A 26,565-nucleotide genomic window follows, 5' to 3' on the forward strand; every position below is an offset into this window, starting at 1 on the left:
TACGTCAGGTAACCCTACCACTGCTTTCCATGTTGCTTCTCACACCCATGACTCTCCATGGATCATTGATTCTGGAGCATCTAAACATATGACTGGTATATCCTCTTACTTTCAAACCTATCACCCTCTTTCTGGAAGAGACAAGGTGAGACTAGCCGATGGATCATACTCTTCCATAGCTGGTCAAGGAACCCTCTCTCTTCCTCTTGGCCTTACCCTCTCTGATGTTCTTCATGTTCCAAACTTTCCCATTAATTTGTTCTCTGTTAGTAGTGTTACTAATTCCTTAAATTGCTTAGTGACTTTTTTCCCTTCTCATTGTGTGATTCAGGATCTGGCCTAGGGGAGGACGATTGGTAGGGGTCGTATGGCTGCTGGACTTTACATGCTGGAGAATAAGGCTGGTCTTCATGTTACAGAGTCTATGAGTCAGTCCTGTAAGAAAAAAGTCTATTTATGTCATTGTCATCTTGGTCATTTGTCTTTTGAGTCTTTGAAAGTTGTATTCCCAGATCTGTTTAAGTCAATGTCTGTCTCTGACTTTTCTTGTCAAACGTGTCAGTTGAGTAAACATTGTAGAACTCATTTTCTTCAAAGACATAGTAAATCTGAATCTCCATTTCACATTGTTCATTCTGATGTGTGGGGCCCTGTTACTTTACCATCTGAGAGTGGCTACAAGTATTTCATTACCCTCATTGATGATTATTCTAGATTTACATGGGTATATCTGATGCGAACCAGGGAAGAAGTACCAAAAATCATTCAAGATTTCCAGCGGATGGTCTTCACTCAATTTCAAACTAAAATCCAAATTTTCCAATCAGATAATGCAAAAGAATTTTTTCATAGTGACCTCACGGAATTTTTTGCTTTGCATGGTTCCCTTCACCGTAGCTCTTGTGCTCGCACACCACAACAAAATGGTGTGGCCGAGCAGAAGAACCGACATCTCCTTGAAGTGGCTCGAGGTTTACTACTTCATATGAATGTTCCCAAACGGTTTTGGCTTGAAGCTGTTCTTTGTTCCACTTACCTTATAAACCGTATGCCCTCTCGTCGGTTAGAGTACAAAGCCCCACATCAACTTCTCTTTCCTAAGGCTCCCCTTCTTTCTATTCCTCCTCGTGTCTTTGGTTGTCGGTGTTTTGTCCAAAATCTGTCTCCCACCCGTGGGAAATTGGAGTCTCGTGCTATACTTTGCATATTTCTTGGTTACTCCTTCACTCAAAAGGGCTACCGTGTTTTAGATCCTGTTTCTCGTAAATTCTATGTCTCCATGGATGTTTCTTTCTTTGAAGATGAGCCTTTCTATCCTGTTTCTCCTCAGGGGGAGTGTAGACATGAGGAGAAACTAGTTCAGCTTCCCTCTCTCCCTGACCCTCCACCTTTTCGTGTTTTTTCTCGCCGTCGCAAAGGCCAGCCAAATCCAAGAGCTGTAGAGAATCTGGGAGCTGTACCTCCTGTGCCACCAGACTCCTCGAGAGAGGATCATACTCACTCAGGTATTTTAGCTCCCAATGATGTCCTTGAACCTATTGAAAATGATTCATCTACTGCTAATGATCTTGACCGTCCTATTGCTCATAGGAAGGGGGTCAGATTGTGCACCACAAAACATCCCATTTCCAACTTTGTCTCCTATGAGAACATTTCACCCTCATTCCGTGCCTTCCTTACCTCTATTGACAGTGTCCCTATCCCTAAGAATGTGGCAGAAGCTCTTTCAGTTCCTGAATGGACAAATGCCATGAGGGAAGAAGTTAATGCCCTTCACAAAAATGGCACATGGGAACTTGTTGATCTTCCCAAGGGAAAGGTTCCAGTTGGATGTAAATGGGTGTTCACAGTCAAACATAAGGTGGATGGAACAGTGGAAAGGTATAAAGCTCGCTTAGTGGCAAAGGGATTTACTCAAGTGTATGGAGTTGATTATGCTGAAACTTTTGCCCCCGTTGCCAAGATGAATTCCATTAGAGTCCTTTTCTCTCTTGCAGCCAATCTGGATTGGGTTTTACACCAACTGGACATCAAGAATGCATTCTTGAATGGTGACCTTGAAGAGGAAGTGTACATGATTCAACCTCCTGGGTTTCTAGCCCAAGGAAATGAACAGAAAGTGTGCAAGTTGAAGAAGTCCTTATACGGGCTGAAACAATCACCAAGAGCTTGGTTCAGTAGATTCCATGTGGCAGTTCAACAGAAAGGATACAGGCAATGTCAGTTAGATCATACACTATTCGTGAAAAAAGGAGAAGGTAAAATTGCTGCTCTAATTGTTTATGTGGATGACATAATTGTTACTGGTGATTGGGAGGATGAAATTCAGAAGTTGAAACTTTTCCTTGCAACTCAGTTTGAAGTGAAGGATCTAGGACCTGCCAGATACTTCATTGGAATTGAAGTTGCCCGATCAAAGAAGGGTATCTTCATTTCTCAAAGGAAATACGTCTTAGATTTACTTCAGGACACTGGAAAGATGGGGGTGAAGCCAGGTGACTCTCCCATCGACCCCAACCATAAATTAGTTGACAATTGTGGTGAACCACTCAAGGATGTGAAACAGTTTCAGAGACTTGTAGGGAGATTGTTATACCTTTCTATGACTCGCCCAGACATTGCATATGCTGTTGGTGTCCTCAGTCAATTCATGCATGCTCCTAGGTCTTCTCATCTTGAAGCAGCAGAGAGAATCCTCCGATATTTGAAGAAGTATCCGGGTACTGGTTTGTTGTTTCAAAAGCATGGACATTTGAAAGTTGAAGTTTATACAGATGCAGATTGGGCTGGATCCCAAAGTGACAGAAAGTCTACTAGTGGCTACTGCACATTCATAGGAGGGAACCTTGTTACATGGAGAAGTAAAAAGCAAAATGTGGTAGCTAGATCCAGTGCTGAAGCTGAATATCGTGCTATGGCCCACGGGGTTGCTGAAGGCATGTGGATAAAGAATTTGTTGGGGGAGTTGGGTTTTCCAGTGACCAAACCTATAACTCTATTTTGTGATAACAAAGCAGCTATAAGCATTACTGCCAATCCGGTGCTACATGATAGAACAAAACACATCGAAGTTGACAAGCATTTTATCAGGGAGAAAGTTATCACAGGTGAAGTGTGTACCCCCTATGTCACTTATGAGAACTAGCTTGCAGACATCTTTACAAAGGGTTTAAACCTTTCCAGACATCATGATCTTTGTGACAAGTTGGGCATGATTGATATCTATGCTCCAACTTGAGGGGGAGTGTTGTCAGTCGTTTATGTTTATGTATTCAGGTTTAGTACCATAAGGGTACTGATGTAATTTCCTCTTTGATTATTGTTCGGCTGTACTAGTATAAATAATAATAAATCATTCTTTCACCCCCTAAGTTCAATAGGGGCTTTCAGTCCTCTCAGCTCTCCTCTCCTCTCTCCCTCTCTTCTCTCCTCTTGTCTATCACTTGCTCTTGCTCAACATAGTAGAAAGAGAAAACAGTAATCTGATTTGATAACAGTGAAAAAAAGGAAAAAGAAAGAGTTCTCGGTGAGAAGAGATGAAGAGATGGGGAGAAGCCAATAATGATCTAGCAGCCCCACTCATTATCTTATATACTCATAAATTAAAGTCGATTACAATGACTAATATGCCCTTAATAGTGTGGCTACTTCTAATAACATACAAACATGTCCCAAAAAGAAAATATAAAGTAATGGGCCTTGGGCCCAATAACACTAACTAATGATTATAAACAAGAAAAACATAAGAAACTGTTGAATCTCAACACTCCCCCTCAAGTTGAGAGTAGATTCATACATTTCCAACTTGCATTGATCATGTTTAAGCTTATTTCTTGCAACTCCTTTTGTGAGAGCATCGACTAGCTATAAATCAGATGCAACATATGGTAGGCACACTTCTCCATATGTCACCCTTTCTCTTATGAAATGTCTGTCCACCTCTATATGCTTGGTTCTATCATGTTGAACTGGGTTATGAGCAATATTAATTGTTGCTTGATTATCATAGTACAACATCATAGGTTCTTCTGTATCAACTCCAATCTCTCCTAGAGAAGCTCTAAAACACCATGTGCCATAGCTCTATATTCAACTTCTGCACTTGACTTGGATACAATTGATTGCTTCTTACACTTCCATGAAATGAGATTACTTCCAACAAGAGAGCAAACTATTAAGGTAGATCCCCTATCATCTAAGCACCCTGCCCAATCAGCACCTGTGTATGCTTATAGCTTCAAATGCCCATGGTCAACAAACAATATCCCTTTGTCTGGATGTCCTATCAAATAAGCAAGTATCCTATCAATGGCTTCTTAATGCTGAACTCGTGACGGCATTCATGTATTCACTCACCACACTAATTGCATAGGAGATATTTGGTTGTGTCATGTACAAGTATAACAAACGGCCCACCAATCTCTAATACCTTCCAATCCTTTACTAGCTCACCATCTAAAGCATTAATTCTATGATTTTGGTCAATGGGTGTATCGGTTGGTTTAACCTCAAGCTTTCCTATCTCTTATAGTAGGTCCAACGCATACTTCCTCTGGAAAATGAAGATCCCATGTTCGTACCTTGCCCACTTCAATCCTTAGAAAATACTTCAGCTCCTCAAGATCCTTAATCTCAAACTCCCTGTGTAGGTTCTTCAATGCATCTATCTCACTTGGGTTCTTGATTGTACTTGGAAGATAAGTGTGTTTTTGTCTTCCTTATGTAACTTCTTTGGTGAATTAATGAAATTGTTATTGATAAAAAAAATGACTACGATGTCATCTACATACACTATCAACATTGACACCAATGATCCCCTTCTCTAAACAAACAAAGTATGACCAGATTGGGTTTGTGTATAACCAAACACAATCAATGCACTCCTAAACCTATCAAACCAAGATTTGGGTGTAATTATTTCAAAGCACATAAGGACTTTTTCAATTTGCATACCTTTCATTTGGCCACATCACTATAAAAACCAGTTGGAAAGTCCATGTACACCTCCTCTTGCAAGTCTCCATTAAGAAAAGCATTCTTCACATCAAGTTGGTAGAGAGGCCAAGAGTAGGCAACTACTAGAGATAAGAGGATCCGAACTGAACTCATCTCGGCCACTAGTGCAAAAGTGTCAAAGTAATCTATGCCATAAGTCTGAGTGTACCCTTTTGAACCATCCTTGCCTTGTACCTTTCTATACTTACATCAGCCCTATACTTCATAGTATAAACCCATCGACAACCAACCTATTGACAGGTGTATTGTATGTACTATACACAGGTTTAGTACCCATAGGGGTATTTTTGTAATTTTGCAGACCTATTGTGTTGTACGGCCAGTATAGTACAAATACAATGCTTCACTCGACTGAAGCAGTACTTTTGAGGCCTCATCTTAGTTGCCTCTTTTTTTTCTTCTTCTTCTTCCTTCCTCCCTTCTCCTTCTCTTGCTCAACATGGTATCAGAGCAGGACCGTCAAGGCCTGGAAAACAACCAGCTGAGGTCTCTCTCCACTGCTGCGTAGAAACTTAGTCCTGATGCTCGAAGACAAGGAATAGGAAGCATTTTCTAGTGCTGCTGCTAGTCTCCATTGTCGAGTAGGGTTCTGCTACAAGAAAGCTGATTGTTCAATTTCCTAGTGCAAAAAAGGGTTCTGCTACAAGTCTTTCTTCTTCTTCCTTCATCCTTCAGCCTTAGGTGCTGGTAACTGGAGTTGCTCGGCTAAGAAGACTGTAGAAAACCATCCCAGATGTACGAAGGAAGGTTCTGATTTGAAGAGAAGTTTGAGTCCATGACTGTACTGCCTATTCACAGTTCGGGTGACCTAGGTACTGAACTGATTTTTTTTTTTCTGTTTATGGTTCTCCTCTTGTACGACCGTTGATGTCCCAAAATCTGAGTAGGGACTGTTCCCCTTCCTCCGATTGTGTGTTGCTCTATTCTGCTCTCTAAGGGACTGTTGATGAACCCTAGACCCTAAGTGACTGTTCGGCTGCCCTGGAAAGTGGATATCAACCGATTAGGTGTGGTGAACCATCACTCATATTGCTGTTCCTACTGAGTTTTTTTTTGTTTTTTTCAGCTAAGAAGCTGTGTTAAAGTTGTAAAACTGTAGGTCATTCAGACCTGGTTACACTGCAAGTGTAGTTCGTATATTGTTCTGAGGACTCCTACACAATGTAGGTCATACAACCTAGTACTGCAGCTGCAGTGTTTGTGCTTGGTTCCTTGTGAAACTGAAAATCTGCAAGTGCCTAGTTGTGGACTGTAGCAGCTCTGTAAGGCAGTGTGCCTTTGGTTTGTGTACTTCTAAACCTAGAATCATGAATGGTGAAGATTCAGCTATATCCAGAATCTCCACAATGCTGAATGGAATCAATGGGAACAGTGATCTATCCTTCCCTATGGCTGTTGTTCCTCTTGATGGGTTAAACTACCTAGAGTGGTCAAGGGGGATCAAGCTATACATAACCGCAAGGGGAAAAATAGGCTACATAAATGGAATAATCAAAGAACCAACTTCTAGAAATGCAGAACATGATGATGGGATCAGGAGAACAACATGGTTATGTCTTGGATTTTGATCTCCATGCAACCGCAAATAAGGAAGAACTTCATGTGGGCTGAAACTACAAATGAGATTTGGGAACATGCAAAATCCACATATTCTGAACTTCGACACTATGCCAAGATTTATCAACAGCAAGCAGCTTCATCTACTTGTAAACAGGGGGAGAGGAGTTTATCAGTTTACTCTGACTTGACAATTGTTTGGAAGGAGTTGGACCATTACCAGAATATTGATTGGAAGTGTGATGAAGATGCAAAATTGTACAAGAAACTTGTCTCACAGCAAAGGGTGTTTGCCTTTTTACATGGTCTCAATCCTATCTATGAATCCATCAGAGTACAAATTCTAAGTTCTAAGGATCTTCCTTCAATTCAGGAGGTCTATGCTCTTGTCCAGTCTGAAGAAAGCAGAAGAAACTTGATGAACAGCACCGGAGGGGATGCAATTGTTTTGGCGGCAAAGGGGGGTTCCTCTACTAGTGGTGGCCCTTCTTCCAAGAGAGGGGATCTCTAGAAGAAAGTAGAAGATAAGGAAAAATTGTGGTGCACTAATTGTCAGAAGCCCCGGCGCACCAAAGATACTTGTTGGGATCTCCATGGGAAACCAAAGTGGGCTCAAGATTTACCTAAGAAGCAAGGCTCAGATGTAAGTAGAAGACCCGAGCAACAAGGTACCAAGAAACATCACATGGCCAATATGGTTACTCGGGAGAATCAGCCCTCCACTTCTACTGTGACTCAAACACCACATGGCTAACATAGCTACTTTGGATCTGACCCAAGGGAGGATATTGTAAACTCCTTCCGTGACCATTTGGATCTTTATGGTAGAGCTATTCGCCAAATGGATGCTCCTCCCACCACCTCTTTTGCATCCACATCAGGTAATCCTGCCACAGTTTTCCATGTTGTTTCTCACGACCTTGACTCGCCATGGATCATTGATTCTGGAGCATCAAAACACATGACTGGTATGTCTTCTTACTTTCAAACTTATCACCCTCTTTCCGGAAGTGATAAAGTGAGACTAGCTGATGGATCATAAACTTCCATAGCTGGTCAAGGAACTCTCTCTCTTCCCCTCGGCCTTACTCTTTCTAATGTTCTTCAATTTCCAAAATTCCTTATGAATTTGTTTTCAGTCAGTAGTGTTACAAATTCCTTAAACTGTTCTGTGACCTTTTTCCCTTCCTATTGTGTGATTCAGGATCTGGCCTCGGGGAGGATGATTGGTAGGGGACGTATGGTTGATGGACTCTATATGCTGGAGAATACGACTGGCCTTCATGTTACAGAGTCTATGAGTCGGTTCAAAAAGAGTAAAATGTATTTGTGGCATTGTCATCTGGGTCATTTGCCTTTGGAGTCCTTGAAAGTTGTTTTCCCAGAACTGTGTAAGTCTGTGTCACTTTCTAATTTTCTTGTCAAACGTGTCAGTTAAGCAAGCATTGTAGAACTCAATTTCCTCAAAGAAACAATAAATCTGAGTTTCCTTTTCACATTGTGCATTTTGATGTGTGGGGCCCTGTTACTTTACCTTCTGAGAGTGGCTACAAGTACTTCATTACCTTCATTGACGATTATTCCAAATACACTTGGGTATATCCAATGTGAACCCGTGAGGAAGTACCAAAAATTATCCAGGATTTTCAGCGGATGGTTTTCACCCAATTTTAGACCGAAATTCAAATATTTCAATCAAACAATGCAAAAGAATTTTTTCATAGTGACCTCACGGAGTTCTTTGCTTCACATGGCTCACTTCATCGGAGCTCTTGTGCCCGCATGCCACAACAAAATGGTGTGGCTAAACGGAAGAACCGACACCTTCTTGAAGTGGCACGGGGTTTACTACTCCACATGAATATTTCCAAACGATTTTGGCTTGAGGCTGTCCTTTGTTCTACATGCCTCATTAACCGAATGCCCTCTCGTTGGTTAGAGTACAAAGCCCCACATCAGCTTCTCTTTCCTAAGGCCCTTCTTCTTTCTATTCCTCCTCGTGTTTTTGGTTGTCAATGCTTTGTCCAAAACCTATCTCCCACCCGGGGGAAACTGGACTCTCGTGCTATCCCGTGCATATTTCTTGGCTACTCATTCTCTCAGAAAGGGTATCGTTACTTTGATCCTGTTTCTCGGAAATTCTATGTCTCCATGGATGTTACGTTTTTTGAGGATGAGCCCTTCTTTCCTATTTCTCCTCAGGGGGAGTGTAAGCATGAGGGGAAACTGGTTCAACTGCCTCCTTTTCCTACTCCTCCTTCTGATCCTCCACCTTTCCGTGTTTTTTCTCGTCGTCATAAAGGCCAACCAGGTTCAAGTGCTGTGGAGAATCCAGAAGCCATACCTCAAATGCCATCAAATTCCTTGGGGGAAGATCATACTCACTCAGGTAACTTGACTCCCAACCTCCCTGTTGCTAATGATATTGACCTTCCCATTGCCCATAGGAAAGGTGTTAGGTTGTGCACCACTAAACACCCCATTTCCAACTTTGTTTCCTATGAGAAAATCTCACCTTCATTTTGTGCTTTTCTTACCTCCATTGACATTATCCCTATTCCCAAAAATGTGGCAGAAGCTCTCTCAGTACCAGAATGGACGAAGGCCATGAAGGAAGAAATTGATGCTCTTCATAAGAATGGCACGTGGGAACTTGTTGATCTTCCTAAGGGAAAGGATCCAGTTGGATGTAAATGGGTGTTCACTGTTAAGTATGGGGCTGATGGAACCGTGGAGAGGCATAAAGCTCATTTAGTGGCAAAGGGTTTTACTCAAGTATATGGGGTTGATTATGATGAAACCTTTGCCCCTGTTGCCAAAATGAACTCTATTAGAGTCCTTTTTTCTCTTGATGCCAATCTGAATTGGGATCTACATCAACTTGACATCAAGAATGCCTTCTTGAATGGTGACTTTGAAGAGGAAATTTATATGGTTCAACCCCCCGGTTTTTTGGCTCAAGGAAGTGAACAAAAGGTGTGCAAGTTGAAGAAGTCTTTATATGGGATGAAGCAATCTCCAAGAGCTTGGTTCAGCAGATTTCATACTGCAGTTCAGCAGAGGGGATACAAGCAATGTCAGTCAGATCACACACTGTTTGTAAAAAGAGTAGAAGGTAAAATGGCTGCCCTAATAGTATATGTGGATGACATAATTGTTACTGGTGACTGGAAGGATGAAATTCAAAGTTTGAAGGACTTCCTTGCCACTCAGTTCGAAGTGAAAGATCTAGGACCCGCCAAATACTTCCTTGGAATTGAGGTTGCCCAATCAAAAAAGGGTATCTTCATCTCCCAATGGAAATATGTCCTAGATTTGCTTAAGGACACTGGAAAGATTGGGGCTAAACTAGCCAACTCTCTCATTGACCCCAACCACAAGTTAAGTGACAGCCAAGGTGAACCTCTTAAGGATGTGAAGCAATTTCAGAGGCTTGTAAGGAGACTGTTGTACCTCTCTATGACTCGTCCAGACATAGCATATGCTGTTGGTGTCCTCAGTCAGTTCATGCATGCACCTAGGTCCACTCATCTTGAAGTTGCGAAGAGAATACTGCGGTATCTTAAGAAGTTCCCGGGTGCTGGCTTATTATTCCAGAAACATGGACATTTGAGAGTTGAAATTTACATAGATGCGGATTGGGCTGGATCTCAAAGTGACAGAAGGTCTACTAGTGGTTACTACAGCTTTGTAGGAGGGAACCTTGTTACTTGGAGGAGTAAGAAGCAACCCGTGGTAGCTAGATCCAGTGCTGAAGCTGAGTACCGTGCAATGGCACACGGAGTAGCTGAAGGTATGTGGATAAAGAATTTATTGGGAGAGTTGGGTTTTCCAGTTGATAAACCCATGACTCTACTCTGTGACAACAAGGTAGCTATAAGTATCGCTACCAACCCGGTACTACATGATAGAACGAAGCACATTGAAGTTGACAAGCACTTTATCAGAGACAAAATCATCACAGGCGAAGTATGCACTCCATACATCAGCTCTGAAGACCAACTAGCAGACATCTTTACAAAAGGGCTGTTGTCAATTGTTTATGTATTTAGGTTTAGTACCATAAGGGTACTGTTGTAATTTCTCCTTTGTTTACATTGTTCGGCTGTACTAATATAAATAATAATATATCATTCTTTCGCCCCCTAAGTTCGGTAGGGGCTTTCAGTCCTCTCAGCTCTCCTCTCCTCTCTCCCTCTCTTCTCTCCTCTCGTCTCTTCACTTGCTCTTGCTCTTGCTCAACAAGGGCTAAACCATTCCAGACACCAAGGTCTCTGTGACAAGTTGGGCATGATTGATACCTATTGTGTTGTATGGCCAGTATAGTATAAATACAATGCTTCACTCGACTGAAGCAGTACTTTTGAGGCCTCATCTCAGTTGCCTCTTTTTTTTCTTCTTCTTCTTCTTCTTCTTCTTCCTTCCTCCTTCCTTCTTCTCCTTCTTCTCCTGCTCAACTCAACCTTTTCCTTGCCATTAGGTAGATCCACAACTTCCCATGTTTGATTTTTAATTAAGGCTTCCATTTCCTCCAGCATAACTGTCTTCCACTCAGGTTTGGAGAGAGCCTCACAAACAATCCTAGGTATAGACACAAAATCAAGAGAGGAAAGGAATGCCCAGTAGGAGGGAGATAAACCACTATAGGGAATATGTTGTGAGATACAATGGGTTGTGCACTTTCTCTTCCCTGTCTGAAGTGCAATAGGAAGGTCTAGGTTATCTACAATGGTGTTAGGTACAGGGGTAGTATCAATAGGAACTGAAACATTAGAGGGAGCAAGAGGCATACCTGGGCTTGTGTCAGCTGAATCTAGAATCTCAGATGAGTTGATAGGAAGTGATGTGGGTTCCTCTACTGTGGACTCAACCTCCCTGTGCTGCCATAGGCATTATTCTATAAAAAAACTGAGAAATAGGACATAATGGAACAATCAAAGTAGATGGAACAACTAGGTTAAACACTAGAGTAGGTAAAGGAGTTGGAACAAGAAGTGGTGTAGTTTGCTCATTTCCTCCCTCAAAACACTCTCCCTAAGAAAGATTCCTTGAAAATAAAGGTGTAGACTAAATAAAAGTGACATCCATGGTAACATATCGACTCCCTAACGTAGGATCATAACAACAATACCCCTTTTGATTCTTTGCATACCCCTAATGGATTATGCCAAAGCATAGCCTGACTCACTAACTTTGACTCATTACTCTTGCTGTTGATGTGATGACTAGGAAGCACATCAAGAAGGTAGACTCCATTCACTTCATGACCATTCTCAATTGTCCTCTTTGACTCTAGATCCTACAAAACACAATGGTCAGGAGGAAAATTATTGAACAATTAAATTTTTTTGCCAAATTACTAATTAGTATTCAATCTAGAAACATGTAGTATAGAAGGCAGGGTACTGGTATCAGTTATTTTGTTGGACCCCTTCCTAGTGGGAACATGGGAGCCATTAGTTGTAGAGACTCTATCTCTACTAGAGCAAAGGTAGTATGAAGAGAAGATGGTGGAAATATTGGTCTTATGTTCTGTGGCTCCTACCCCCTAGGTCTATAATTTAGGGAGGTTCCCCCTTACTTGTAGTGGGGGCTTGTAGTGACATATGAATTACCTGTATGTGCAAATGAAGTATAATAACTAGTTCCTAGGCCACTTCAACCTTGCTGTCCACCTAGTGAAGAACTAGAATTAGTTGTATCTCTTTGAATAAGAAACTACCCTTGTCTTTCCAACTTGCCCTATCTGCAGCTGTTACAACTGAATCTAAAGAAGTTGTGGTAGGTGGCCTAGATAAGTCACTAGTCACTGCCATATTAGCATTCACTTTCTTATTTTTAAGATGACTTAGTATAAGATGTGAGTGAAGCTTCCAACAAGTATCTCTGGTAAGCTTAGACTTCTTATAGTAGTCATAGATCAAGTCCTTCTTGTCCTCCTTCCTACAATTAGTACCACCCTTATCCCCACCAGACTTAGGTTTCAGTGTGCTAACCATAGCAGACTACTCAATGTTTAAGTTCCTCATCATGACTTCCTCCTACTCTCTTCTCCAAACACAAAGGCATATGCCTAAGAGAGAGAGAGAGAGAGTTACACTATCATGGAAAAGAACATGTTGTTTTGCAATACCATACTTTGGGTTGAGTCCTTTTAGAAACCCAAACACTCTATGTTCTCTACTAGCTTCTAGTAAGTAGCTGCATCTTTACTACTTTCCCAAACCATACTTTCCAACTGATCTATCTCCTACAGTTTTGAGGGCTAAAAAATAAACTGCAACAGATATATCTCCCTGCCTAGTAGCAATCACTTGATTCCTCAACTAGTAGGCCCTAGCAACATTCTTACTCCATGAGTGCTTTGCAACTCCATCCCAAATGTCCTTAGTTGTGTTAGTCTATAGGAAGTTCTTGCTTATATGGGGTAATATAGAATTGCATAGTTAAGTCATCACCATGTAATTCTCCTATATGCACCAGGAAGAGTTAGTCTTAAGTTTCTTCTCTTCACTGTTGACATACCCCAATTTTCTATGAGCACCAATAGCCATTTTGGCTGATTGTGACCACTCTAAATATTTTTTACCATCCAGATTAACTGTAGTGATGGTCCCTGCCCCAAAAGGATCACTAGCACCTCCTCCTCCTAGTCCCATTTTACTAGTAGACTAGTACTCAATTCCACTGCCCTCCATAGTTCTCAGAACAGTTCAGAAAATCAATTGTAGATGAGGAAGTATATCAATTCCCTTTAGAGGCCTCAACCTAGTACCCAAAAGCCTTCACCTAGAAAGATTCTTGTCTCTGTGGAGCCAGTAGAAACAGGATAAAAAGCTGCCACTCCCTCCAGCGACCTCAAAAAACTCCAAAACTTGAACTGTCCCTTCAGAAAACACCTAGAAGTCTAAAAAATCCTGAGCGCCCTTCCTAGGTCAAAAATAAAGAGTCCTACTGCAATCAGGACTCTTCCTCCTCCAGTTGTTCTTGATTTCAATGATCAACCCAAGATCTGACACAGGGTTCTAGATCCACCAAAAAAATCCAAGACTTGGCACTTTTGAAGTCTTCAATCATCTCTCTAACACACCATGCAGTCGGCTGATCTTGGGCTGCATGATGAAAGACTCAAAAAATCCCAGAAGTGGCTCTTATACCAAGTAGAAAAAAAGAAAACAGTAATTTGATTTGATAACAGTGAAAAAAAGGAAAGAAAGAATGAGTTCTTGGTGAGAAGAGAAGAAGAGATGGGGAAAAGACAATAATGATTTGGCTGCCCCACTCATAAAACAGTCCCAAAAAGACAACGTAAACTAATGGGCCTTGGGCCCAGTAACACCAACTAATGGCCCAATAACACTAACTAATGATTATAAACAAGAAAAACATAAGAAACTGGGAGTGGAACTATGTAAATGTCTATGGTTCTTCTCCATGTATGGAGAGGATTTCTTATCCTCTTGCACCCTGGCTGTGCAGTTTCATACTAGTTTAATATGAATTTTCTTTTAGTATTAAAAAAGAACATTGGTGTTGAAATTGGAGTTTTCTGTGCTTGTTATCATGGCCTATTTGTCAACCCTGACAAAAAATGAACATAGTCTAATTTTTTTGTTATGAGGTAGCAACCTAAGTGGCTATACAATCAATTGAATCTTCAAATTGGATACAGTTTCTTTATTTTGAACTCAGTTACTTGTGGTGTTTATTTGGGTTCTCCTGAATCATGGTGGATTTTTCATATAGCTTGCCTATTGTCTGAAATTTGTGTTTGTTATTTTTTTTGATAAATTTTCTATATTTTTTATTTAAGTCTATCTTGTCCCAGATCAATTAGATACCTGCATACCTACTATATTGATATCTATTCTTGTACATGGGTAATGGGAAAATGGTATCTCAACCTGTCAGGATATGCATGTTTTCTTGATTCGTAATCATGTATGTGCTTAGGTTTCAAACTCTTAAAGTGGTGGTGTTTACAGATCTCCAAATTATAATTATAATTTGTTTTGTTTTTTGGGTAGAACCTTGCTAACAGATCACTGGTTGATGATGTGCTGAGGAAAGTTAATGGGTTAAAACCCATTGCAGATGAACTCCATGTGCCTCTAGCTCAACTCGCAATTGCTTGGTGTGCATCTAATCCTAATGTCTCCTCAGTTATTACCGGTGCTACAAAGGAGTCCCAAGTAAGTTTGACACCATCTTTTTTATATTTTTTCATTAGTCTTATTTCTGAGTTTTATGTTTCTTATGCTTACCTCAACCTCCCAATGAGTTTATCATGTTTTTTTTTTTTCCTTTTGATGAGTAACTGAAAGAGATTTTATTAGAAATTCAGAGAAAATGTAACAATACAAAACAGCCCGTGGGTAGGGTAGCAATTACTACCCAGCCCCATTAAGAAATGGATAAAAGGAGAAACAATAAACGTATTATAAACAGGCCCAATACAGCGGACTTCTAGAGACCCCTGGCTTTGCCAAACTATCGGCCAAACCATTTGCATGTCTAGGCACCAAGATGAGCTTTATATTTCTGTTTTGTACCAAACATTTGATCTGTCTTAGTTCATTTCTATAGATCCACACTGCTTTTTCATCTTTTTCAGCCACCCAGTTACAGCCTTGGAATCATATTCAATAATCAAGTTGTACAAATCCATTTCTTTAGCCTGTTGTAGACCCTGGAATACTTGCAGCTCAGCTCTTGTAGAGTTCCCCATACCAATCAGACCAGAGAATAATGCAATGATGTTACCTTCCTTGTCTCTAAAGACCCCTCTCATTCCTGATGTATCAGGATTTCCACACTACTTCCATCTAAATTTAGTTTAATATATTCCTCCTCGAGCAGGGTCCCTTGAGTTTATCATGTTGTTTATCTCTATTTCCCCCTTCCTTTCTCCACTAAGAAATAAGAGGAAACAACTCAAGAACCTGGCACATTTCATCTCTAACTTTGTAGATGTGATTTGGGCTCTGGAAACATGATATTTGGGTTTTGTGGAAAGGTGAACTATTATGTTTCTTTGTTTTTCTTTTTCCTCTTTTCTCCCGGGGGACTATTCTGATATTGGTGTGGTATATTTAGGTTCCATAACCTCGGTAGACATGATAAAAGAAAATACTTATAGTAGTATGGGGCTCAGGTCGATGACTAGCTTGGATTTTGATGGAGAGTAGTGGTGAGGATTTGGAAGAATGACCCTTGGGCCATTTGTCATCATAATATCAAGGCTTAAGCTTTAGAAACTGGGGTGGAAGTGTCATTCGGATGATCAGCCAACATTTTAGTTGAGCCTAGGAGTATTAAGTTGTAATGGCTGGTCATAAATTCGCCATCAATACTCTATAGTGCATGTTGCATGTTTTCTTGTTATGTAATTTTTTTGTGCCTAAAGCTTGAGGTATTCTTGGTTTAGTCTTCATCACTAGGAAGACTTGACATTTTTTATGCATATTTCTCTCATTTTCATCTTGTCAAATTTTTGTGTTATAGCTTGAAGAAGGGTGTATTGTTATATTCATGGTCTCACTTGGAATGGTCCTCTTGTTACAGAGTCACTGGGACCATCTCCAAGGTCTTTGCATGCCCTATGCATATAATCGTGCTGAGACCTACCAATTTTACCTTTGTAGATGACATTATCAACTCTTTGTCTTTACATAGAACTTTATTCAGCTTTTGATTCCTATTGTTTAATTTATTCTGGAAAAATGAGCAATTGTACACTTTCAATAATAACCTTTTGTTAAAATGATACAAGGAAAAACCTATTTTCATCCATGTCTCAGGCAAGGGAAATGACCTGAAGATGAGCCAGATATTTTAAACACTTCAAGTTAGTACAATCTGGGGAGAGGCATTGGTTAGGACAACTATGTATTGTCTAGGATACTAATATTGAAATGTGGTTATTTAATTTCAGAGAACTAAGGATATTTGAATACTAAATTGATGTGTGATAAAAGCCACATTTTTCCCACAAATGAAGTCCTGTATCTCTGATAAACTTTCTTTAATCATATCATTTTAAATTGTAGAGTATAATAAAGCTCTTTTTTTTATAGGTTAGAGTATACATGTATAATAGAACTCTATGACAACATTAGCAGCAATTTTCTTCTTATTGCATTAATTTGTGCCATGTACAATTTAATAAACTGGGGTAGTTTATATTTATCCACTTCTATCTTCCACATTCACCTTCCCCTTGCCACTTCCCTTCCTCTTTCTTCTTCAACATGATCAAGCCACTTTTGATTTCATTATCAAATAACAGTCCTGAGATATCACCAGCCAAAGTATGGGTAATTTCATTGACAAACAATGTGTCTGTTGGCATCATTCTTTATCTCCAAGGGTGCAGTTTTTTTTGATAAATCTTTAAGGATAAAATTTTTTGGTATCTGTTGAGAGTTTTCTCTTCAATAATAACCCACAACTATAACGTGCCAATCAAATGCTTGAATTTTAATGTTACAGTTGCCAGATTTATAGCAAAAATAGCAAAAGAAAAAATGTTACCATTTATACATCTTGTTAGGGTTTGATCCTCCACATGTATGTTGGATTGAAATTTCTGTCTCTTATTTGCCATCTATGAGCCTATAGCTGGGTTACCAAATTCCATTTCTAGGCCATCTCTGATCTCACCCGTAAACTTGGAGTTCCTTTATTCTTATCTTTTTGTTTTTCCCAGTTTCATTGTCTCTTCAACTGATTTTCTTCTCTCATTAACCAGATTACATGCCCCACAATCTTTCAATCAATGCTATCTTTGCTGCTAGTAATTGTTAATATTGATTCTTGGTCTTGTTTAATTCATGATGGTGAAAAACAGAGACTAGTTCTATGTGACTGTTTTTATCCATTAAAGTGCCAATGTTCTCGTATGTTATGTATGATGAATATAAACACAAGAATATTCTTGAGGGTATTTAATCTGGTTTTATGATTGCTGAAAACTTTCCAAGAACACCCCCCCCAATCCTTTTCCCTTTTTCTCTTGGCGAAATAGGGCTGGGAATGGGTTAAGGCCGAGGGGCTGGTATTGGTGAGTAGGGAAAAGTAGGACTTGTAATTCAGAACTAGAGCAGTTTTAGGAGAAAATCAAGGAAATTTCTTTGCAGTTTCCTACTTTTTAGGTTTCGTTGAGTCAAGGATACAATGAGGGTCCTCTCATCATAACAGCAATTAGGTGCCCTCTTGAACTTCCATGCATCTAGTCAAGAAGATATAGACCCACTTTTTTCTAGGTCCCATGGTAATCAATACTAACACCAAAACCAGTCATCATCATCATCATCCAAGCCTTATTCCAACCATATGGGGACGGCTACATGAATCCTTAACAAAACAATTCTTCTTACGTATTACACAATACAGAGGGATTAAGGGGTGGGGACAGAGCAGGGTTCATGTGAGGTCCACTGCAATGACCTTACCACAGGGAGCCTGCAGTTATGTGGGTTATTGGTAAAGTCAGTACGACTGGAAGATCCAAATTATCTAAAGGAGGGAAAGGTACTAGTAGAAATCCAAAAAAAACAACCACAGATCAGTTGGCTAAAATTATATATATATATATATATATAGATAGATAGATAGATAGATAGATAGATAGATAGATAGATAGATAGCTGAGTGACCATCTCAGATACTGGGTTACTGGTAAAGTCAGTACGGAAGATCCAAATTATAAATGTCTGATATGGAAGGTGGTCCTTATCTAAAGGAGGGAAAGGTACTAGTAGATTAAAATCCTGTCTATACATGGGGGACATGGCCACTTAAATTCCTTAAATTGTAGCTATGATAAGGGCACCTTCATTGTAGCATGGCTCTTTTAGGTTTTTGACTTGTATTTTGATAACATTTAAATTTGCAATTTCCTCACCTAAAGTAGCCTGTTTACTAGGGGGCCGTTTGGCAAGTCTTTTTGGGAAGATCTTCTAGTAGCTCTGATAGTCAAAATACGCATTGAGCTTTTGTATTAAGATCTGAGTAGCCTGAAGCCCGTTTGGTTAAGGTGTGTCTTTTTGCATGAAGACGAATAGAAAAAAATACAAAAGCCCCATTTAGAGCTTCTCGAAAATCACCCGTTTTGGTCTTCTTGCGTCTTTTCGACGCATCGGCTTTTGGCGGCTAGATCTACTGCAAATCAAACGGGAAAAGACTAGATCGCGGTCTACCAGGCTTGTAAGTAGTCAATAGACCACATGAAAAGACGTGCCAAATAGGGCCTAGGTTAGTTTGTCCCTTGCAACTTGCCACAAGCCGATTTGTGCATTGGTTTGAACTGAACTAGTTTTCAAGTTGAACTGGAAACTAGCAATTTAGGTAACTTTTTTTTTCTCAAAAAAAAGAAAAGAAAAAAACCATTTAGATAACTTTGTCTACAAGGCTCAACTGTTTTTTCTCAGTTTTGTATTTTGCCCTTCTACAATAAACAATTGAGAGCAAGATAATCTATATCTATCTATACTACTATTAACATTACAAATGAGATTGTGGAACTTTCCTTCTTGGTTAAAACACCCATATTTTTGAATTTGGTACCTCTTTGATTGTGATGGCAGAAAATGTAATTTTTTATTAATGGTCATAAAATATAATTTGAACTTCTCACCTCATTCATTTCTCTTTCATTAAATCTTATATTTAAGGTATTAACTCACATTTACTCTCATTAAATCCTATGCTTAAGTTTTTCTTCTCACCAATAAATTCTATTAATTAAATTTATATCTGATACTTTTAACCATATGAAACCCATAATTTTCTAAAACTGATCTAAAAATGAAACTAATCTTCCATCCAGATGGCAGGTAAGCAATTCAACCATTTGGGTCAAATGGGTCAATTAACAATTTCATAATTAAATAATTAATTTTTTAAAATAAAGAATTACAAAAATTTTAAAAAATGTAGAAAATTTGGGCATGTCTATAATATTTTATATTATTTGTATTAAATAAAAATAATTGTGATAAATAAGAATTATTTTTATTGATGATGGAAATGAAATATAAAATTTAAAACCAACAAAAAAAAATGAAATTTCTTTCCTGTTTGGTGGCGGGTTGGCAATTTAAACTTTCAGGTTAAATGTGTCAATCTTTGATGTCATAATTAAATAATAAAAATTAAAAAAGATAAAAACTCAATTGAAAAAACTATGGAAATTTTGTAGTAAACATTTTGTCACATCTCTATTATTATATATGCATCATATTAAACCAAAATCTGTATGATAGATAAGAATTATCGTTATACATAAAAGTATTACTATCATCATTATCATATAATATTACTGTGTGCAAAAGATATGCACATTTGCTAGTAAGGTCAAATTTGTTATAGTTAGAAGATACAATAAACAAACTTTTTCATGTAGACATCTCAACCCTGACCCAACACAACCAATGGCTTAAATAAGTAAAATACCACCAATTGAGTGGTGGCTCAGTTGGTACGCTGGTGTGTTCCAGTAGAGACATGGATTCAATTCCCACAACCATCAATTTTGGGAGAGGGGTGTTATTGGAATGGTCCTGCACTATTCACACAGCCCCTATAGGGGATTCAGGTGTATCACCAAATACCAAAAAAAAAACATGTAAAATACCCATAGTTCATCAGCATTACAAGTATACCCCTATAACCTCCAACACGCTGAAAGAAAAACCAAACACAACTAAATACAATATATTTCTCTACATCCATGGCTGAGCACATCTTTGTGAAGCTTTTGCTGTCACAAAGATTCAATTCTGGTATGGAATCAATGGTGGTAGGGATAAACTTCTAGAATATGTTTATTATCTAAAGAAATGTGCAATGGTAGTCTTCATCAATTTTGTAGATAGTTTGTCTCTAATACATTTGATAGTTCTTAGTAAATCTTTAATGGTAGATTTAATGCATTGACTCTATACTCTATTGTTGATACTATGATCCTTGATCAACATTTTCTATTTGTTGAAAGTTGTACTTCATTACTAAATGCAGATTCAAGAAAACATGAAAGCTATTGATGTGATTCCATTGCTGACACCTGAAGTCATGGAAAAAATTGAGGCGGTTGTTCAAACTAAGCCAAAGCGTCAAGAATCATACAGGTGAAGGTAAGGACATGGACCAGCCACTTTGCATACTTGGCCAGTATGTCCAAGCCACAAAGGTTCCAAATTGCCGAGAATGAGAATTGGAGTGGTGGAGTGGTGCTTCTGTTGATTGTGTTGTGTTTGGGAATTTTGGTTATTCAAGTCTGTGTCATTAGTCCTCTCTTCAGGAGGAAGAACTGTACCGAGTCTTACTTGGGAATCTTTCAACCATGGTTTGTGACAAATGACATATCAGGATTCACTATAGAGGAGATTTTACCATGTCATATTCTTTCAACCATGTGATGATGATAGTATATAATACGTTTCAAAATTTTCTACAAGTTTTTTTTTTTTTTTATATCTCTGTCTATAAATCTATAAAAATTATTCTTATTTGTCACACTTATTGTGGTTCATTAATATAGAGACATGTTCAAATGTTTTCTACATAGTTTATATATTTTTTTTGTATATTTTTGTGTTTTTATCTTTTTAAAATTTTAATATTTAATTATAACTTCACTAGTTGACACATTTGACCTGAAATGTTGAATTGATCCACCACCAAACAAGAAAAGAAGTTCACTTTTAGGTTGGTATTGAATTTTGTGTTTTATTTATATCATTAATAAATTTTTATTTTTGTATAGTTTTTTAATATGATTAATATAAAATTTTAGGGATGTCTCCAAATGTTTTTTACAGAGTTTATATTCTCTTCATGTTTTTTGTATTTTTATCTTTTGTATTTTTATTATATAATTATGAAATCAATAATTGACACATGACCCGAAAGGTTGAATTATTGACCTGCCATTAGGAAAACAATTTCATTTTCATGTTGATTTTAAATTTCATATTTTATTTCCAACATCAATAAAGCAATTTTTAATTATCACAATTATTTTTCTTTAATATGATTAATATAAAAACACAAATTTTATTTTTGTGTTTTTATATTTTTCCATTTTTATTTAATTATGATATCAAGTGTTGACAAATTTGATTCAAAAGGTTGAATTGTTAATCCACCATCAAAAAATAATTTTTATTTTTGGATTGCTTTTAAATTTATATTTCATTCTAACATCTATATTTGTTATTTATTTATATTTTAAAAGTTTTTATTTTATTATGGCATTATGGATTAGCACATTTGACTAAAATGGTTGAATTGCTTACTTGCTCCCATGATGGAAAAGTGGTTCCATTTTGGGTATATTTAAAAAATATATATGTATTTTATATTGTTAAAAGTATTGGATATTGATCTAATTGATAGATTTTTTTTTTGGTATTTGGTGACAATAATATCTTAAATATGGTATTCAATAAAAGAATAGGAGTTAATACCTAAGATAAGACTTAATGAAAGAGAATTAAATGAGGAGAAACGTAGTAGCTAAAATTACATTTTGTGCCCTCACAATTAGAGAGTGGTCAAATTAAAAAATATGGGTATCCTAGTCATGTAAAGGATTCAATGAATGTTAATGGGAGTTAATACTTTGAATATGAGAGGGGTTTGAATGAGGATAAAAGTGGTTTTTCAAATTATATTTCTGTCCACAAAATTAGACAATGACCAAATTAAAAAACTAGGGTAATTTAGTTAAACAAAAGTTTCACACTATTGTTCACACTTTTAATAATGGTATAAATAAGAATTAAAGGAAAAATGTAAAATGACACTTTTGTTATAGTTTGTTTTTCAATTATTGAACAAAAGAAGTAATTTTGTGTCTTTTTGTCAAATAAGTAGTACTAAATAAAGATGTAAAATAACAAATTTGTCTTTGATTGTTTTCTAATTTAAACTTTAGCGAGGGGTATTTGTTGTCCAATGAAAATTCCAAAAGCTAGTGACACTATTCACACATTTCAATTTTCAGCCAACGGTTGAGGATTTTTATTATGTGATGCTATCCAAATTCCTGAGGAGAGCATTATTTTGTTTAGAGTGTAATGTGGATATGCGGGGTGCTCACAATGTAGCGTAGTGGGCCGTGTTGTGCCAGCACATGGGATTTTGGCAGTAGTGGTGTCAATTGGACTGGATTTGGTCTGATCCAATCCAGTCCAATGAGTCCATTATCAATGGATCAGGTCCAATCCAGTCCAATGAATATTTTGGATCATTGACACCTATATTCTTATCTTTTATCAATGGACCAGATATTGGCTTAATCTAACCCAATCCAATATAAATTTATTATGGACAGACCAGGTTCAATCCAATCTAATAAATATTTTGGACTAGATTGGTCCAGTCCAATGTCTTGTTGGTCCATCCAATCCGTCTAAATTGATTTTCGACTGGACGGGGTCTAATCCAAAGCCGGTCCATTGACACCCTTACTTGGCAGGTCGTGCCTGTTTGGTATGAATCCCCCAAGAGGGGAGTCCAGCACAGCCCAAGGCCCAAGCCATAGTGGTCCTGGGCCGATCCGGCCCATGGGCCTGTTCTTTTTTGCTTTTTGCTCAGTAAAAATGACAGAAGATTTGAAAAAAATAATAAAAAATTAACAAAACACTTAATAAAATAGACAACAAATTGAGAAGAAAAATCTAAAAACTTTATATCATTGGGCTTTTTGCACAAAAAATGACCAAGTTTGGTCATTTAGCAGTTTGGGTTACGTTTTGAAACTAATAGCAAAAATAGCGAGTGGGAGATATTTTAGTCTTTTCTGGACAAAAATGCCCTTAAATTAAAGGCTGGCCTATGACACCTATTTTGCTTTATCATTCTTCCTCTCTTGGGTCTTTTGTTTCCCCCTCTTCTCACCATATTCATAAAACTTTCTCCTCTATTTTTTTCTCTTTTAATAGAGTTCATCCTTTCTCAATACTCAGTAAAACTTATTGGCTTTAGTTGGGTTATGATTTACAAATCAAGCAAGGCAACAAGAGCGAGTTTTGACTAGGTGACTCAGATCCGAGTTACAACTCCACTAACAAACCTCACCCTCTGTAGCAAAATCTAAATGTGAATCTATGTATTTTTTTAGGAATCTGTGTAGAAAAACTGAATGTGGAAACATTAGTCAAGTAGGCACTAACTCAAATTGTGTGTATTTATCATTTGTTAAAATTAACAGAAGACATGTAAAGGATGATAAAATTGGGTGTCTTTGAGAATTAGGAATTTTGTTCAATATATACTACTTCATAGCCAGAGGACAAACTAACCTGTCTCTCGCATTATATTTGTACATACAGCCAAGGTTTTTAAAACCGGACCAAACAGGGAATCATTCTGGGACTGGTTTCTAGGTTAAACGATTCAACCGTCTGGTTCACACGGATGACCCGTTCTAACTTAAAAAAATAAAAAAATGGCCAAAAAATATTGTTCAGGTCGACAGTTTGATGGTTCGACTGCCTGGGTCAATGGGTCACTGACCAAATCAATGATTTTTGGCAAAAAAAAAAAACAATTTTAGGGTGAAATAGAACCAGTTACATGACCAGTTCTCGGGTTTTCCGGTCTGACTATCCGGTCTGGTCCAGTTTTAAAAACACAGCATACAACTTGGGATTAATCCTGCCAATAGAAGGCCCTCAAGATTAAACTGCCCCTCAAAATTATATTAAAGAAATGAAAAATCTGATTTAGAACCCATATTTTTTGGCATATTTTGCCTATTTTAATAGCTATTAAAGGCATTAGAAATGTAAGAAGATATGATTGAAGGAGGGCATTAAAATTGAAAATTGCTTAAAGAAATGACTAAACGAGTCACTAAACCTATAATTCAGTACACAACAATGCATTCTTATTCAACTATTGTAATAATAAGAATGAACAGGACACCCTTGACATGGCTGAATTCCGGCTTCAGATTTTAGCCAGGTTGAATATGCTAGGTAGAATTGCCCACCCGGGTTCAGGAGAAGATACATAAAAAACTTTTATTTTAGGGGGAATTTTCATGCTCCAGATTTTCTTTATCACATTCGATGTCCTAGTTGGATTGCTATTCATTTAGAAAGCCTCATTATAGGCTGTTTTAATAGAGAATTGCCCACTCGGGTTGGGGCCCCAGATTAACATATCCTCCCAAGGGATCAATGGAATAAAGAGGGAAATAATTTTCTCCTTAGTCGTATTAGGGACTAAACTTTTAACCAAATCATCCTTCAAGATTTTCCTTTCTGGTTTAATGACCTCACTCACCCGAAGATTTAGGTTGTTAATCGAGCCATTATCTACTAGATTGTACAATGGTTTCTCATCTGCCCACCTATCACTCCAAAACTTTGTAGACTTTCCGTTACCTATAACCCAACCAGTCCCTCTCTCAAGCAACTCTCTATTGGAGAGATACCCCTCCAAGCCCAAGACTTTTCTTTCCACAAATTTTCCTTATCATTCAAAATTTTCCACCCCAATCGGGATACAAACCCGATTCCAGTTAACTAAGTGAATGAGGCTTTTTCTCCTTATTATTGTCCCACAATATATCCCTTTGTTTCCTATCCAATTCTTGGAGAACACCCTTAGGGATCTTAAATGATCTCATAATATAGTGAGGAATCATGTTATAAGGATGATTTTACCAGCTAAGGAAAGAGAATTACTCTTCCACCCCGCTAGCTTACCAAAGACTAATCTTTAAGAAATTTGAAAGTATCCCTTCCATATTTATTATTAAAAAGCGGAGCACCCAAATAAGGATAATTATTTGTCTCGAATGGAATTCTTAGCATTTTTGCCATGATTTTCCTTAGCCTAGGATGAATGTTTTTGAAAATAAAATACTCCATTTAGCAAAATTTGGAGCTTGACCCGAAGCCTTAACAAAATTGGACAGTATTTTTTATAGTGAGGCAAGCTGGAATATATGCATTTGCAAAGATCATATAATCATTTGCAAATTGAAGGACTGGAATGGATAGCCATGTCTAGAAGCTCTATAGCCAATTGGGCTACCTGGGATTGTGGCCTCTCTCATCAAGTGACTTAGTAAGGGCCTCACATAGGACAAAAATATAAGGAGAAAGGGGATCACCTTGTCTAATCCCCCTAGTAGGGCGATCTCTCTCGTGGGAGCACCATTGACTAAGATGTGGTAAGAAACAAACCTAATACACTCCATCACCCAATCGACCCACTTGTTATGGAATCCAAACTTCCTAAGAATCTTCTCAATGAACTCCCATTCCAGCCTATTGTTAGCCTTCTCCATATCAATTTTACAAGACATGATTCCAGTCATGCCCTTCTTTTTTTCTCATGGTATGACTAGACCTGTTCATGGGCCGGGTCAGGCCGGCCCTGCCCCCGGATAGGCTTGAACGTGGTTATAGGCCCGCGGGATTAAATTCGGGCCAAAAAGCCCGGCCTGCAATAAATTCGAGCCAGGCTCGGGTTTTGTCAAAATAGCCCGGCCCGACCTAATATTAGACTTAAAGTGAGTAATGTGATTATGTCCATTTGAATAACTTTTTTTATTTAAGAATGTAAAATTGTGTTTTGAAATATAAAAGAAAGGGGAAAAACCATCTTGTAGGCCCATTGTTCATTTAAATAGGGAAAAAAACTATATGAATTTTTAATTCTAATTTTAATAGGGAAAATTGTTTTTTTTTGTTTTTATTAGGTCGGGCTTCGGGCTCAGGCTCGGGCTTTGGGCTTTTTATCAGGACCGGGCTCGGGCCCAAGTTATAAGCCTGTTGGTCGGGCCGGGCTCGGGCTCGGGCCTAGCATATTTCCCTTAATGACAAGTGAAAGCCCAGCCTGAACCCGGCCTGGCCCGGCCCATGAACAGGTCTAGGTATGACCAATTAGAGCATTATCAGAGATTTGCCCTTTTGGTATAAAGGCACTTTGGAAAGGAGAAATAATTTCATCAAGCAAAGGTTTGATTTT

General features: G+C 38.2%; 1 protein-coding gene across 1 annotated transcript in view; it reads left to right on the forward strand.

Annotated features, from left to right (window-relative positions):
* LOC148865198 (putative voltage-gated potassium channel subunit beta) overlaps positions 1 to 21,031 on the forward strand; it is a 41,697-nt gene extending 20,666 nt beyond the window's left edge. Inside the window, exons 3-4 of the mRNA XM_088979046.1 lie at positions 14,601 to 14,765; positions 20,593 to 21,031. Of these exons, the coding sequence (XP_088835172.1) occupies positions 14,601 to 14,765; positions 20,593 to 20,706 (279 nt within the window). The 3' untranslated portion in view covers positions 20,707 to 21,031. The remainder of the gene's footprint in view (positions 1 to 14,600; positions 14,766 to 20,592) is intronic.
* Positions 21,032 to 26,565: the final 5,534 nt, after the last annotated feature.

Source organism: Nelumbo lutea, chromosome 3 (assembly GCF_056320005.1).
Source record: "Nelumbo lutea isolate HS-2025 chromosome 3, American lotus-T2T, whole genome shotgun sequence".
Taxonomy (NCBI): domain Eukaryota; kingdom Viridiplantae; phylum Streptophyta; class Magnoliopsida; order Proteales; family Nelumbonaceae; genus Nelumbo; species Nelumbo lutea.